Source organism: Pan troglodytes, chromosome 19, assembly GCF_028858775.2.
Source record: "Pan troglodytes isolate AG18354 chromosome 19, NHGRI_mPanTro3-v2.0_pri, whole genome shotgun sequence".
Taxonomy (NCBI): domain Eukaryota; kingdom Metazoa; phylum Chordata; class Mammalia; order Primates; family Hominidae; genus Pan; species Pan troglodytes.
In genome coordinates, this window is record NC_072417.2 from 71,833,895 (window position 1) to 71,848,960 (window position 15,066).

A 15,066-nucleotide genomic window follows, 5' to 3' on the forward strand; every position below is an offset into this window, starting at 1 on the left:
CTTGTTCCTCATTTCTGTATAAATCCTCACCAGAATAGCCGGGCATGGTGGCTCACACCTGTAATCCCAGCACTTTGGGAGGCTGAGGTGGGCAGATTGCCTGAGGTCAGGAGTTCAAGACCAGTCTGGCCAACATGGTGAAACCCCGTCTCTACTAAAAATACAAAAAAATTAGCTGGGTGTGGTGGTGTGTGCCTGTTAATCCCAGCTACTAGGGAGGCTGAGGCGGGAGAATTGCTTGAACCAGGGAGGTGGAGGTTGCAGTGAGCCAAGAACGCACCACTGCACTCCAGCCTGGGCAACAGAGCGAGACTCCATCTGAAAAAAAAAAAAAAAAGCCTCACCAGAATTGCCCTTAATGTCCATATTTTCAGTATGTGCCTCAAAACTGTTCCAGCCTTTGATTATTACCCAATTTCAAAATCACTTCCACATTTTAGGTATTTGTTATAGTAGTACCTTGCTTCTCTCACTACCTAACCCACCATACCTCATTTCTTGATACTAAAATTTGTTGTGGTCACCTCAGGCTGCCATAACAAAAATACTATAGTCTGAGTGGCTTGAACAACAGAAATTTTATTTTCTTACAGTTCTGGAGACTAGAAGCTCAAGATAAGGTTCTGGCTGATTGGTCTCTGGTGAGAGCTCTCTCCCTGGCATGTAGATGGCCACCTTCTTGCTGTGTCCTCATGGGGAGGAAGGAGGAAGAGTGAGCTCTTTGGTGTCTTTTCTTCAAGGACACTAATCCTCTCAAATCAGGATGTCATTCTCATGACCTAATTTTACGTTAATTACTACCTTAGAGGCCCTCTCTCCAAATACAGTCACTCTGGGAGATAGGGCTTCAATTTACGAATATTGGGGGGACACAGCAGTGGTCATGTGTGGAGTCATGAAAAATCGAATCAACCTGTGCACATATTCCCAGCTGACGTTGAACAAGGTCATGTTCTGCCTTTTTATTTCAGCTCTCTACTGTAAACAAGTGTCCTTTTCACAGTGTTTATAATGCCACTTTTTTTTTGCATTTTTGTGCTTTTTATTAGTGTTCAACTGTTCTTCATCACTTCAACCAGTTTTCTTATAATTATCGGAAATTACCTTATTTGTGTGTTTGTTTGCATATTAATGGTCCCTTACTCCACTAAAACATAACCTCCAAGAGAGCAGGGACCTTCTCTCTTATTTACTATATTATTCTCTCTTATTTACTATATCATCCCCAATGCCTGGAACAGTAAATAGCATATAGGAAAGGAGGTGTCAATTAATACTTGCTAAATGAAGAAACAAATACTCTAAATAAAACAACTTACTTAGGCATTGCTTCATAAAAGCCTCTTGTTTAATCCAACCCTTACTAGATAGAAAAAAACATAGCATTGGAGTCTTGTTTGTTTACATTTGGGTTAGTTTCCAGATTCTTTTTGATTTGGGGATCTTAAGGTTTATATATTGGTTTATTCTTTTAACCTCACTGTTTATTTTTTGCTTTGGGGGGGGCTTTCTTTTGAAAGGGTTTTGCTCTGTCCCCCAGGCTGGAGTGCATGGCAGGGTTTCACCACGTTGGCCAGGCTGGTCTCAAACTCCTGACCTCGTGATCCACCTGCTTCGGCCTCCCAAAGTGCTGGGATTACAGATGTGAGCCACTGTGCCCAGCCTGAAGGTTTTTTTGTTTTTTGTTTGTTTTTTTTTTTTTTAGGAAACATAAAAGGAACCCGGAAGGTAAAATTGGTATATTTAATTGACAAATGTGTTGTTTTACCAAGACTTTTTCTTTAAGCCTTTTCAGAATGTTTTACAAAGACTTTAAATGTGCTTTTTATCAGTAAAGACTGTGTACAGTGGCAAGTTATAAGAAAATTATAATTATTCCTTTTTCTTTTTGAATTACTTTTTTTTTTTTTTTTTTGAGACAAAGTCTCACTCTGTTGCCCAGGCTGGAGTACAGTGGCGCAACCTCTGCCACCAGGGTTCAAGAGATTCTCCTGCCTCAGCCTCCTGAGTACCTGGGATTACAGGTGCCTGCCACTGTGCCTGGCTAATTTTTGTAGTTTTAGCAGAGACGGGGTTTCACCATCTTGGCCAGGCTGGTCTTGAACTGCTGACCTCGTGATCCACCTGCCTCGGCCTCCCAAAGTGCTGGGATTACAGGTGTGAGCCACCGCGCCCAGCCTTTGAATTACTTTTTTAAAGTTGAGAAATTATCAAAGCAGAGTCCGTTTTAACTTTTAGTGATTATTGCAGAAAGCACTGGCTGAACAGCTTTGTAACTTTCCAAAAGAAAGCCATTCTTTAGACAGTTGGAAATAAAGCCCTGGATTTTAAGGTTTTTTCCTGTAATGGACTATGGTTTTTCCAATGCTGTGTTTTTTTCTATCTAGTAAGGGTTGGATTAAAGAAGAGGCTTTTATGAAGCAATGTCTAAGTAAGTTGTTTTATTTAGAGTATTTGTTTCTTCGTTTAGCAAGTATTAATTGACACCTCCTTTCCTATATGCTAGTTACTGTTCCAGGCATTGAGGATGATATAGTAAATAAGACAGAAGAATATAGTAAATAAGAGAGAAGGTCCCTGCTCTCTTGGAGAGAGAGAGCATTTTTATTATTATTATTTTATTTTTCGTAACAAATCTAATATCATTATCTTTTCTGTATTTAGGTTCGACTAGTGATAGTGGATGGTATTGCTTTTCCATTTCGTCATGACCTAGATGACCTGTCTCTTCGTACTCGGTTATTAAATGGCCTAGCCCAGCAAATGATCAGCCTTGCAAATAATCACAGATTAGCTGTAAGTATTAACTAGTGAAGAGAGTTTTATAACAATGTCAAGACTGTATAAAATGTTAATGTCTAGAAATGTCAAAATAGCGTTTGCCTGACAAATAATATAGACATGCAGTTTTGAGTAAAGTTATGTTTGGTTGGTTTCCATTAAAAAATTCTGGTCATAAGTGTCAGTTTTCCTGGAAAATAACAAGCATAATTAATGGACTTTGTGGTTGAGCGCGGTAGCTCATGCCTGTAATCCCAGCACTTTGGGAGGCCGAGGCAGGTGGATCATGAGGTCAGGAGTTTGAGACCACCCTCGCCAACATGGTGAAACCCTGTCTCTACTAAAAAAAAAAAAAAAAAAAAAAGCCAAAAATTAGCCCGGTGTGGTGGCATGCCCCTGTAATCCCACCTACTCGGGAGGCTGAGGTAGGAGAATCACTTGAACCCAGGAGGCAGAGGTTACAGTGGGTGGAGAACGCGCCATCACACTCCAGCCTGGGCAGCAGCAAGACTCCGTCTCAAGGGAAAAAAAAAAAAGGACTTTGTTTGATAAAGAAATGCCACCTTTGTTAATTGCAGTGTCTTCTTTGTTTAAATATACTTTGGATGTTTTTCAGGTTAACTCTTCCAACATCCCTGGTTTTCTTCTCCTTTGAGTCTTTGATTATTATGTGGTATGTAATCACAGATTCAGATGGATTGAAACATAACCGGTGTAAACAACCTAGATGCTTTGAGGTAGAGCTAAATAACTCTTGAAGATTTGAAATGTGAGGAGAGAAGTAAATATCGGCTCAGAAGGGAAGAGATTTTTTTTTTTAAAGTTTTACCTCACTCCTCTTTAACTGCTTGTTTGCCATTACTTCCCACCCTGAATCCACATCCCACCACTGACACAAATACACACATTTGTCTGGGAGTAAGATGTAAGGTCAAACTGCTTAACTTGATTTCTTTGTCTTTACCTTAATTAGAGAGACCTTAGCACATACCTGTAATACATCATAAGTAAATAAAGAACTTCCTCAGTAAAGTCATTTTAAAGCATACTTTTTTCTTTGAATTTCCAATTTTTTTTGCCATATGCTGAAAAGCATAGTGCCCTGTGTTTGAATTACTTTTTGCTTAAATTAATTGTAATTTAGCCTTTTGTTAATATCAGTGAAGAGCCTCCAGTAGGGGGCACTCAAGACTAATAGGTTGCATAGTTCCTTATGTTTTTAACAGAAATAGCTTCACCTTTTCCGACTAAAAAAGCAATCCAAACAATAACATCAAATAGTAGGTAGTGTTTAAGAAGAGTGATGTAAATATAAACGTCCTAACATGGAAGAAGATATATACATATATGTTATTGAGTGAAGAAATTTAAGTTGTATATAAAATATATTTAATGTTACCTCAGTTTAGAGAAAACTTACAATTATATGTATGCATTTATATTTGTATATAAGAAGAGAAAGATCTGAAAGGACCAAAACATTAACAGTGGCTACTTCTTTTTTATTTTTTTGGAGACAGAATCTTACTGAAGTGCAGTGGTACAATCAGGGCTCGCCGCAGCCTCGACATCTCGGGCTCAAGTGATCCTGCCACCTCAGCCTCCCTAGTAGCTGAGACTACAGGCACATGCCACCATGCCCGGCTAATTTTTGTTCTTTTTTTTTGTAGAGATGGGGTTTCACCATGTTGCCCAGCTGGTCAGAAGGCGGAGGCTGGGCTCAAGCGATCATCTGCCAGCCTCAGCCTCCTAAAGTACTAGGATTACATGCATAAGCCACTGTGCCCGGACTTGGCTTCTTCAAAGGATGGGATTTTGTAGGGTTAGGGACACACTTTCCCTCTCTTACTTTATAATTTCTTTGCTTGAAGGTTTTTTTTCCCAATTAACATATATATAACATGTGTGGCTTTTGATAATGTATTTTATAATTTTAAGGCCAGATGTGGTAACTCACACCTGTAATCCCAGCACTTTTGGAAGGCCAAAGTGGGAGGACCGCCTGAAGCCAGGAGTTTGAGACCAGCCTGAACAACAAAGCTTGACCCCATCTCTAAAAAAAAAATACATAAAATAAGAATAATTGGCCGGGCACGGCGGCTCACATCTGTAATGCCAGCACTTTGGGAGACTGAGGTGGGCGGATCATGAGGTCAGGAGTTCAAGACCAGCCTGACCAACATGGTGAAACCCCATCTCTACTAAAAATACAAAAAGTAGTCAGGCGTGGTGGCATGCCTGTAATCCCAGCTACTCAGGAGGCTGAGGCAGGGGAATCATTTGAACCCAGAAGGCGGAGGTTGCAGTGAGCCAAGATCGCGCCACTGCACTCCATCCTGGGCGAGAGAGCAACACTCCATCTCAAAAAAAAAAAAAAGAAATTTTAAGTTATGTATGCTTTTTGTAAAAAAAAAAAAAAAGTTCTAAACAATAAAAAATGTAGGAAGCGATTATTCATTACTCAGAGATTGTGTAAATATTGTTGTCTGGTGTAAATATTTTTGCAGACTTCATGCATATACAAACTTACGTTTTAGAAAATGAGGTCATAGGCCAGGTGTGGTGGCTCACGCCTGTAATCCCAGCACTTTGGGAGGCCAAGGCAGGCAGATCACGAGGTCAGGAGATCGAGACCATCCTGGCTAACACGGTGAAACCCCATCTCTACTAAAAATAGAAAAAAGTAGCTAAGCTTGATGGCGGGCGCCTGTAATTTCAGCTACTCGGGAGGCTGAGGCAGGAGAATGGCATGAACCCGGGAGGCGGAGCTTGCAGTGAGCTGAGATACGCCACTGCACTCCAGCCTGGGCGACAGAGCAAGACTCCGTCTCAAAAAAAAAGAAAATGAGGTCATGCTACCACAGTGGCTCACGCCTGTAATCCCAGCACTTTGGGAGGCCAAGGTGGGAGGATCACTTGAGCCCCTGAGTTTGAGACCAGCCTGGGAAATATAGTGAGACTTCATCGCTACAAATTTTTAAAAAAATCTTAGCCAAGCATAGTGGCACGCACCTATAGTTCTAGCTACTTAAGCAGCTGAGGTGGGAGGATTGCTTGAGGCTGGGAGGCAAAGGTTGCAGTGAGCTGAGATCGCACCACTGCACTCCAGCCTAGGCAGCAGAGCAAGACCCTGTCTTCAAAAACACAAAAAGAAATGAAAATGAGGTCATATTATACATGCTATTATGCAAAGCAGTTTTCTGTTTTTCACTTAATATATTGTGAACATCTTTCCATGTACACTACTTTTTTTTTTTCCATGTACACTACTTATAAGTCTGCTTTACACTAACAGCTGCATAGTATTTTGCTGTATGACTGTAGCATAGGTTTTTATTGTATTTGTATTTGTTTTTGGGTTTTCTTTTTTATGAGACAGGGTCTCGCTCTGTCATCCAGGCTAGAGTGCAGTGGCATGATCTTGGTTCACTGTAGCCTCAATCTCCTGGGCTTAAGCAATCCTTTCACCTCAGCCTCTTGAGTAACTGAGACCACAGGCACACACCACCACACCCAGCCAATTTTTAAATTTTTTGTAGAGGCTGGGCACGGTGGCTCACACCTATAACCCACCACTATGGGAGGCCAGGGCAAGCAGATCACTTGAGGTCAGGAGTTCAAGACCAGCCTTGCCAACATGGTGAAACCTTGTCTCTACTAATAATACAAAAATTAGCCAGGTGTGTTGGTGCTCACCTGTAGTCCTAGCTACTTGGGAGGCTGAGGCAGGAGAATCACTTGAACTCGGGAGGTGGAGGTTGCAGTAAGCCAAGATCACACTATTGCACTCCAGCCTGGGAGACACAGTGAGACTCTAGCTCCAAAATAAATAAATAAATAAGTTTTTTGTAGAGCTGAGGTCTCACTATGTTGCCTAGGCTGTTCTTGAACTCCTGGGCTTAAGGGATCCATCTGCTTCAGCCTTCCATAGGCATGAGCCACTGTGCCCAGCCTGTAGCGTAGTTTTTTTAACCACCTCCTTATGGATGGTCTCTCTCTCTTTTTTTTTTTTTTCTGTTTTAGATAGAGTCTTCCTCTCTCACCCAGGTTGGAGTACAGTGTCACACTCTTGGCTCACTGCAGCCTCCACCTCCCAGGTTCCAGAGCTTCTCATTCCACAGTCTCCCGAATAGCTGGGATTACAGGCGTGCACCACCACACCTGGCTAATTTTTGTATTTTTAGTAGAGATGGGGTTTCACCATGTTGGCCAGGCTGGTCTCAAACTCCTGGCCTCAAGTGATCCACCCTCCTCGGCCTCCCAAAGTGCTGGGATTACAGGTGTGAGCCACCACAGCTAGTCTAGAATAAATTTCTTAAAGTGAAAATATTAAGCCAAAGGAATCGATTTTTGAACATTTTGTTTTATGTTATAAAATTACCCTCAGAAACTATGCTCCAAAGTATGTCTCTACAGCAATGAATGGGAACTCTTGCTTTCCCATATCTTTACCAACTTTGGGTACCAGTCTTTTATTTATTTATTTATATCTTTAAGACGGAGTCTCGCTCTGTCACCCAGGTTGGAGTGCCGTGGCGTGATCTTGGCTCACTGCAACCTGTGCCTCCTGGGTTCAAGAGATTCTCCTGCCTCAGCCTCCCGAGTAGCTGGAACTACAGGCGCGTGCCACCATGCCCGGCTAATTTTTTATATTTTTAGTAGAGATGGTTTTCACTGTGTTAGCCAGGATGGTCTCGATCTCCTGACCTCGTGATCCACCCGCCTCAGCCTCCCAAAGTGCTGGGATTATAGGCGTGAGCCACCACGCCCAGCTAGGTACCAGTCTTTTAAATCTTTGCCAAATTGATATAGAGAAAGTCCTTTAAAAATATGTTTTTTGGATTATTGGCATAATTTTTTAAACAGCCTTAATGACATATATCATTCATCCTTGCAGTGTGCACAATTCAGTGATTTTCAGTGTATCCACAGAGTTTTGTAAACATCACCACTGTATAATTTTAGAATATTTCCGTCATCCCAAAAAAGAAACCCCAACCTCACAGTGAATTTCAGAATATTTAAAATGTCTGCTCCTTCAGTGTCACGTTTCAAATCTCATGCAAATTTTTCTTGCGGTCAACTATAACTTTGTACCTTATGGAGAAAGTAATTCTGGTTCTGGGAAACACACAGTTCCAGATTATTAAAAAAAAAAAAACAAAAAAACCCAAAAAACCTCTTTTCAGCTGGGTGCAATAGCTCACCCCTGTAATTCCAACACTTTGGGAGGCCGAGGTGGGTGGATCACCTGAGGTCAGGAGTTCACAACCAGCCTGACCAACATGGTGAAACCCCATCTCTACTAAAAATACAAAAAAATTAGCCAGTTGTGGTGGCAGGTGCCTGTAATCCCAGCTACTCAGGAGGCTGAGGCAGGAGAATTGCTTGAACCAAGGAGGCGGAGGTTGCAGCAAGCCAGGACCGCGCCATTGCACTCCAGCCTGGGCAACAAGAGCGAAACTCTGTCTCGAAAAAAAAAAAAAAAAAAAAAACCCTTTTCATTAGCTGTCATTCTCTATTCTACCCTCCCCCAGTCCCTCACAACCACTAGTGTGCTTTCTGTTTCTGTTAATTTGTCTTTTCTGGACATTTTATATAAGCAGATCATACAGTATGTGGCCTTTTATGTCTGACTTCTTTCACTTAGCATGATGTTTTCAAGGTTTATCTGTATTTTAGCACCCATCAGTATCTTTTTAATGACTAATTTTGCATTTTATGGATATACCACATTTTGTTTATCTGTTCATTGGTTGAAGGACATTGCATGGCAGAAATATTTTTAAAGCTCTGAAGTTCATAATTTCAAGTGATTGTTACTTTACTGTTTTAAACTTTTGACCTGGCATGGTGGCTCACGCCTGTAATCCCAGCGCTTTGGGAGGCCAAGCTGGGTGGATCACCTGAGGTCAGGAGTTCGAGACCAGCCTGGCCAACATGGTGAAACTCTGTCTTTACTAAAAATACAAAATTTAGCCAAGCGTGGTGGGTGACACCTGTAATCCTAGCTACTTGGGAGGCTGAGGCAGGAAACTCTCTTGAACCCAGGAGGCGGAGGTTGCAGTGAGCCGAGGTCATGCCACTGCCCTCCAGCCTGAGCAACAGAGCAAGACTCTGTCTCGAAAAAAAAAAAAAAAAGCACTTATTCTTTAGAAGCTTGGCATAATCACATACTAATTTTCAGTTGTATCATGGAGGCCAATCGTTTTGCAAAAGTAATATAATTGCTATATAAATATTTGCTAATAATGGAAATTCTAATTTTGGCATGTTGAATACCTGGTAAATCAGTAGTTTGATTTATATTTTCCTAAAGATACGTAGTGCGTAAACTAAGTACTCTCTCTAAACCAGCACTGTCCAGTAGATCTGATGGAAAGATGAAAATGTACAGTCTAGTACAGTAGCTGCATGACTGTTCAGCACTTGAAATATAGCTAATACTACTGAGCTACTGAATTTATGATTTTAATTTAACTTTTTTATTTATTTTTTTTGAGATGGAGTCTCACTCTGTCGCCCAGGCTGGAGTGCAGTGGCGCGATCTTGGCTCACTGCAACCTCCTCCTCCCGGGTTCATGCCATTCTCCTCCCTCAGCCTCCCTAGTAGCTGGGACTACAGGCGCATGCCACCATGCCCAGCTATTTTTTTGTATTTTTAGTCGAGACAGGGTTTCACCATGTTAGGCAGGATGGCTTTGATATCCTGACCTTGTGATCCTCCCACCTCTGCCTCCCAAAGTACTGGGATTACCGGCACAAGCCACCACGCCTGGCTTCTAATGTAACTTTTTTTTTTTTTTTTTTTTTTTTTAAGATGGAGTCTCGCTCTGTCACCCAGGCTGGAGTGCAGTGGCGCGATCTTGGCTCACTGCAAGCTCTGCCTCCCGGGTTCACACCATTCTCCTGCCTCTGCCTCCTGGGTTCACACCATTCTCCTGCCTCAGCCTCCTGAGTAGCTGGGACTACAGGCACACACCACCACACCCGGCTAATTTTTTGTGTATTTTTAGTAGAGACGAGGTTTCACCGTGTTACCCAGGATGGTCTCGCTCTGACCTCATGATCCGCCCGCCTTGGCCTCCCAAAGTGCTGGGATTACAGTCGTGAGCCACCGCACCTGGCTAATTTAACTTTTAAAAGCTACACCTGGGCCAGGCACAGTGGCTCATGCCTATAATCCCAGCACTTTGGGAGGCCAAGGTGGGAGGATCACTTGAGGCCAGGAGTTCGAAGTTAGTCTGGGCAACATAGCAAAACCCTGTTTCTACAAATAATTTAAAAATTAGTTAGGCATGCCTATAGTTCTAGCTAGTAGAACTTGTGCTTGAACTATAGTTCTAGCTACTGGGGAAGCTAAGGCAGGAAGATTGTTTGAGTCCACAACTTCAAGGCTGCAGTAAGCTATGATTGTGTCATTGCCCCCCAGCCTGGGTGACAGAGTGAGACCCCATTTCTAAAAACTATTCTTAAGAAAAGCTGCCGGCCGGGTGTGGTGGCTCATGCCTGTAATCCTAGCACTTTGGGAGGCCGAGGTGGAGATCACCTGAGGTCAGGAGTTCGAGACCAGCCTGACCAACATGGAGAAACCCCGTCTTTACTAAAAATACAAGCTTAACCAGGCATGGTGGCTCACACCTGTAATCCCAGCTACTCATGAGGCTGAGGCAGGGGAATTGCTTGAACCCAGGAGGCGGAGGTTGCAGTGAGCCAAGATCATGCCATTGCACTCCAGCCTGAGCAACAGAGTGAGACCTTGTCTCAAAGAAAAAAAGAAAAAGAAAGAAAAGCTGCCAATTTAAATTCCTGCTTAGCTTTTTCTAAGGTGCCCGATGAGAGGTAACAAATGGAGAATGCCCTGTGGCATGTAAGGGGAGGGGAGCTAGAAGAAAATCATGTCATCCACTTGGTATCTAATTGAGATCTAGATGGATCACAGATTTCTCCTTTGCGGTGAAACAGAAATTTTAGGGTGTTACCACTGCAGTGGGAACAGCCAAACAACCTTTTTTCTTTTGCAGTTTTCTTTTTCTTTTTTTTTGAGTTGGAGTCTTGCTCCTGTTGCCCAGGCTGGAGCACAATGGTGCAATATTGGCTCACTGCAACCTCTGCCTCCTGGATTTCAGTGATTCTCCTGTCTCAGCCTCCCGAGTAGCTGGGGTTACAGGTGCCTGCCCCAACGTTCGGCTAATTTTTTGTAATTTTGGTAGAGATGGGGTATCGCCATGTTGGCCTGGCTGGTCTCGAACTCCTGACCTCAGGTGATCTACCTGCCTCGGCCTCCCAAAGTGCTGGGATTATAGGCATGAGCCACCGCGCCTGGGCTGTTTCTCGGTTTTCTTACATAAAAAACTCATTTTCAGAGTAGACACCTTTTTCTTACTGCTTTTCATGGAATTTCATTATCAGTTTTAGTTTGCAATATTAACTCTTTTTTTCTGGAGGGAAGATATGTATTAGAAGAGTATATAAAGTAACCATTTCTGGAGATTTGGGGATGGAAAGATAACAGATCTGACTTCTGTGTTAAGTCAGCCTTAAACACTTTTGTTTTCCCTGCTTTATTTAAAATTACTGTCTTTCAAAACCTGGAACCTTTTTTGTAGGTCAGTATTTATACAAAGAGAATTAGCAATATGAAACCTTGAGGGCCATCTGTGAGTTGCAAAGCAACACCTGTGGCTGTTACTAGCTGAGTAGCATAATCATAATTTGGAGTCATTTGACCTGACTACTAGGATTTTTTTTTTCCTAGTTCATCTACTTATATTGTACCTTCTTTATGAGTTTTAAGTCTCTTCTCATAATTTGTTGCCTCAGTTTCTTTTTTTCCTATAAAATTATAAACAGTAATACTATATTTGCTTCCTTCCTAAAAGTATAAACATTGAGGTATTTGTTAAGGATTTCATATTCCTTTCAATAAAAATATTCTAGGGAGGCGATAGTGATAAAGAACATGGACTCAGGCCAGGCACAGTGACACATGCTTATAATCCCGGCCCTTTGGGAGGCCGAGGTGGGTGGATCACTTGAGGTCAGGAGTTCGAGACCAGGCTGGCCAACATGGTAAAACCCCGTCTTTACTAAAAATGCAAAAAATTAGCCAGGGATGGTGGCAGGCACCTGTAATCCTAGCTACTTGGGAGGCTGAGGCAGGAGAATAGCTTGAACCCAGGAGGCGGAGATTGCAGTGAGCCGAGATCGCGCCATTGCACTCCAGCCTGGGCAACAGAGCGAGACTCAGTCTTTCTTTTTTGAGACAAGGTCTTGCTTGGTCATCAGGCTGGAGTACGGTGACAGAATCATGGCTCACTGCTGCCTCAACCTCCTGGGCTCAACCAATTCTCCTACCTCAGCCTCCTGAGTAGCTGGGACTACAGTTGTGCACCACCATGCCCAGCTAATTTTTTTAAAAGTTTTTTGTAGGTCAGGTACAGTGGCTTATGCCTGTAATCCCAGCATTTTGGGAGGCTGAGGCAGGAGGATTGTGTGAGCCCAGGAGTTCAAGATCAGCCTGGGCAACATAGCAAGACCCTGTCTCTTAAAAAAAAAAGTTTTATGAGCTAGATGTGGCAAACACCTCTAGTCCCAGCTGTTCAAGAGGCTGAGGTGGGAGGATCATGTGAGTCTAGGACTTCAAGGACCACCTGGGCAACATAGCAAGACCCCATCTCTAAAGTATGAAAATAAAATACTTTATGATCAGTAGAATCATATTTTCAGATAACTACATCTTTTTATGGGTGGATTTTTAAATTTTTTTTTTTTTTTTGAGATGGAGTCTCACTCTGTTGCCCAGGCTGGAGTGCAGTAGCGCTATCTCAGCTCACTGCAGGCTCTGCTCCCCGGGTTCACGCCATTCTCCTGTCTCAGCCTCCTGAGCAACTGGGACTACAGGCGCCCGCCACCACGCCCAGCTGATTTTTTATATTTTTAGTGGAGACAGGGTTTCACCGTGTTAGCCAGGATGGTCTCGATCTCCTGACCTCGTGATCCGCTCACCCTGTTAGCCAGGATGGTCTCGATCTCCTGACCTTGTGATTCGCCCGTCTTGGCCTCCCAAAGTGCTGGGATTTAAATTTTTTTATCAGAAAAATTTGTATTACTTAAATGGCTGGCTGTAATAGGTAGATTAATTTCATATTACTAAAATCACAGGCTGGGCGCGGTGGCTCACACCTGTAATACCAGCACTTTGGGAGGCCGAGGCAGGCAGATCACGAGGTCAGGAGATCGCGACCATCCTGACTAACACGGTGAAACCCCGTCTCTACTGAAAAAATACAAAAAAATTAGCTGGGTGTGGTGGTGGGCGCCTGTAGTCCCAGCTACTTGGGAGGCTGAGGCAGGAGAATGGTGTGAACCCAGGAGGCAGAGCTTGCGGTGGGCAGAGATTGTGCCACTGCACTCCAGCCTGGGTGACTGAGCGAGACTCTGTCTCAAAAAATAAAAATAAAATAAAAAATAAAATCACAAGACTGTTTACTTGATTATTTATTTATTTATTTAATGAGAGTTTTGCTCTTTTGTCCAGGCTGGAGTGAAGTGGCACGCTCTTGGCTCACTGCAACCTCTGCCTGCCCCAGGTTCAAATGATTCTCCTGCCTCAGCCTCTGGAGTAGCTGGGATTACAGGTGCATGCCACCATGTCCGGTTAATTTTTGTATTTTTAGTAGAGATGGGGTTTCACAATCTTGGCCAGACTGGTCTACTTGATAATTTTTAAAGAGACTCACCTAATTTTCTTACATTTTGTTTTTGTAGGTAATTTTAACCAATCAGATGACAACAAAGATTGATAGAAATCAGGCCTTGCTTGTTCCTGCATTAGGTGGGTAATTAATCAGATAAACATTTTAGTTTATCACAGTTTTTCTTATCTCTTTCATTTGATTCTCATTGAGTACTATACGCTTCATGAAAGCAGACTGTATTTGTCTTGTTCACTGTTAATCTTAGCACTAAGCACAGTACCGTTAGATACTGATTGTTCCTTTTAGTTATTTAACATTTATTGAGTGGCCAGACACAGTGTCCCACACCTGTAATCCCAACACCTTGGGAGGCCGAGGCGGATCACTTGAGGCCAGGAGTTCAAGACCAGCATGGCCAATACGGTGAAACCCCATCTCTACTAAAAATACAAAAAATTAGCCAGGCATGGTGGCACACACTTGTAATCCCACCTACTTGGGAGGCTGAGGAGTGAGAATTGCTTGAACTTGGGAGGCGCAGGCTGCAGTGAGCTGGGATCGTGCATCTGCACTCCAGCCTGGGGGACAGAGTAAGACTCTCTCAAAAAATTGCGTATCTACTGTCTGGCAACTGTTGTGTCAAAGATTCATGCCCCCAGGGAGTTCACAGTGTTAGGGAGAAGGAAGGGTGAATCCACTTAAATACAAATCACACTACAGTGAATATCGTGGTTTTGTTAGAATGTAGTGCTTCAAGATTTATTTCCACTAAAATCTTAAAGAATATTCTACCAGAGTTTTGGCCAGGTACAGTGGCTCATGCCTGTAACCTCAGCACTTTGGGAGGCTGAGGCGGGTGGATCACCTGAGGTCGGGAGTTTGAGAGCAGCCTGACCAACATGGAGAAACCCCATCTCTACTAAAAATACAAAATTAGATCGGCATGGTGGCACATTCCTGTAATCCCAGCTACTTGGGAGGCTGAGGCAGGAGAATCGCTTGAACCTGGGGGGCAGAGGTTGCAGTAAGCCACGGTCGCGCCATTGCACTCCAGCCTGGGCAACAAGAGTGAAACTCTGTCTCAAAAAAAAAAAAAAATGTATCTGCCCTTGACTAGTTTTCAACTAATGGCATAGATCATTCTATAAACAGATAATGTAGTAAAGGTTACAATAGAAAGTACAGGGTACTGTACAAAGGACGGATTCTAACCTGGCCCAGGTGAGCAGGATGAAAAGGAGGAAGGTTAGGGAAGGGAGTGTAATAGTCTGTCATGTTTCTTCCAGCTGTTTTTGTCATTTTCTATCACCCACTTAAGCAAGAGCTTCCTAATGTTTGGATCCACTCAGGGGTAATCAAACTCAGCCTTTCTCAAACTCATGCCCTCAGCACACTATGATAAATCAGAAAGCAAATTTATAAATTTAGTGAGAATTACAGTTGTCAAGCAGAATGAAGTTTATGTTTTCTAGTCAGTTTATTTTCTTCCCAGATACCAGAAAGTTGGGAAAGCAGGGGTTCAGAGTTGGTAAGCAGAGAAGCAAATAAATGGAAATGGATGCCCTCAGGAATATTATGCTTAAGT

At 42.8% G+C, this 15,066-nt stretch overlaps 1 protein-coding gene across 12 annotated transcripts in view; it reads left to right on the forward strand.

Annotated features, from left to right (window-relative positions):
- Positions 1–15,066, forward strand: part of RAD51C (RAD51 paralog C) — a 41,227-nt gene that overhangs the window by 15,102 nt on the left and 11,059 nt on the right. For 6 of the 12 annotated variants that reach the window (XR_010153031.1, XR_010153030.1, XR_010153034.1 and 3 more), the window contains exons 5-7: positions 2,665–2,796; positions 13,322–13,421; positions 13,552–13,618. Coding sequence is in view for 5 of the 12 variants with exons in the window: in XM_063799078.1 (XP_063655148.1) it covers positions 2,665–2,796; positions 13,322–13,421; positions 13,552–13,586 (267 nt within the window). In the remaining 7 variants the exon portion in view is untranslated. The remainder of the gene's footprint in view (positions 1–2,664; positions 2,797–13,321; positions 13,422–13,551; positions 13,619–15,066) is intronic. The other 6 variants (XR_010153029.1, XR_010153036.1, XM_016930837.4 and 3 more) reach the window with 1 other exon arrangement.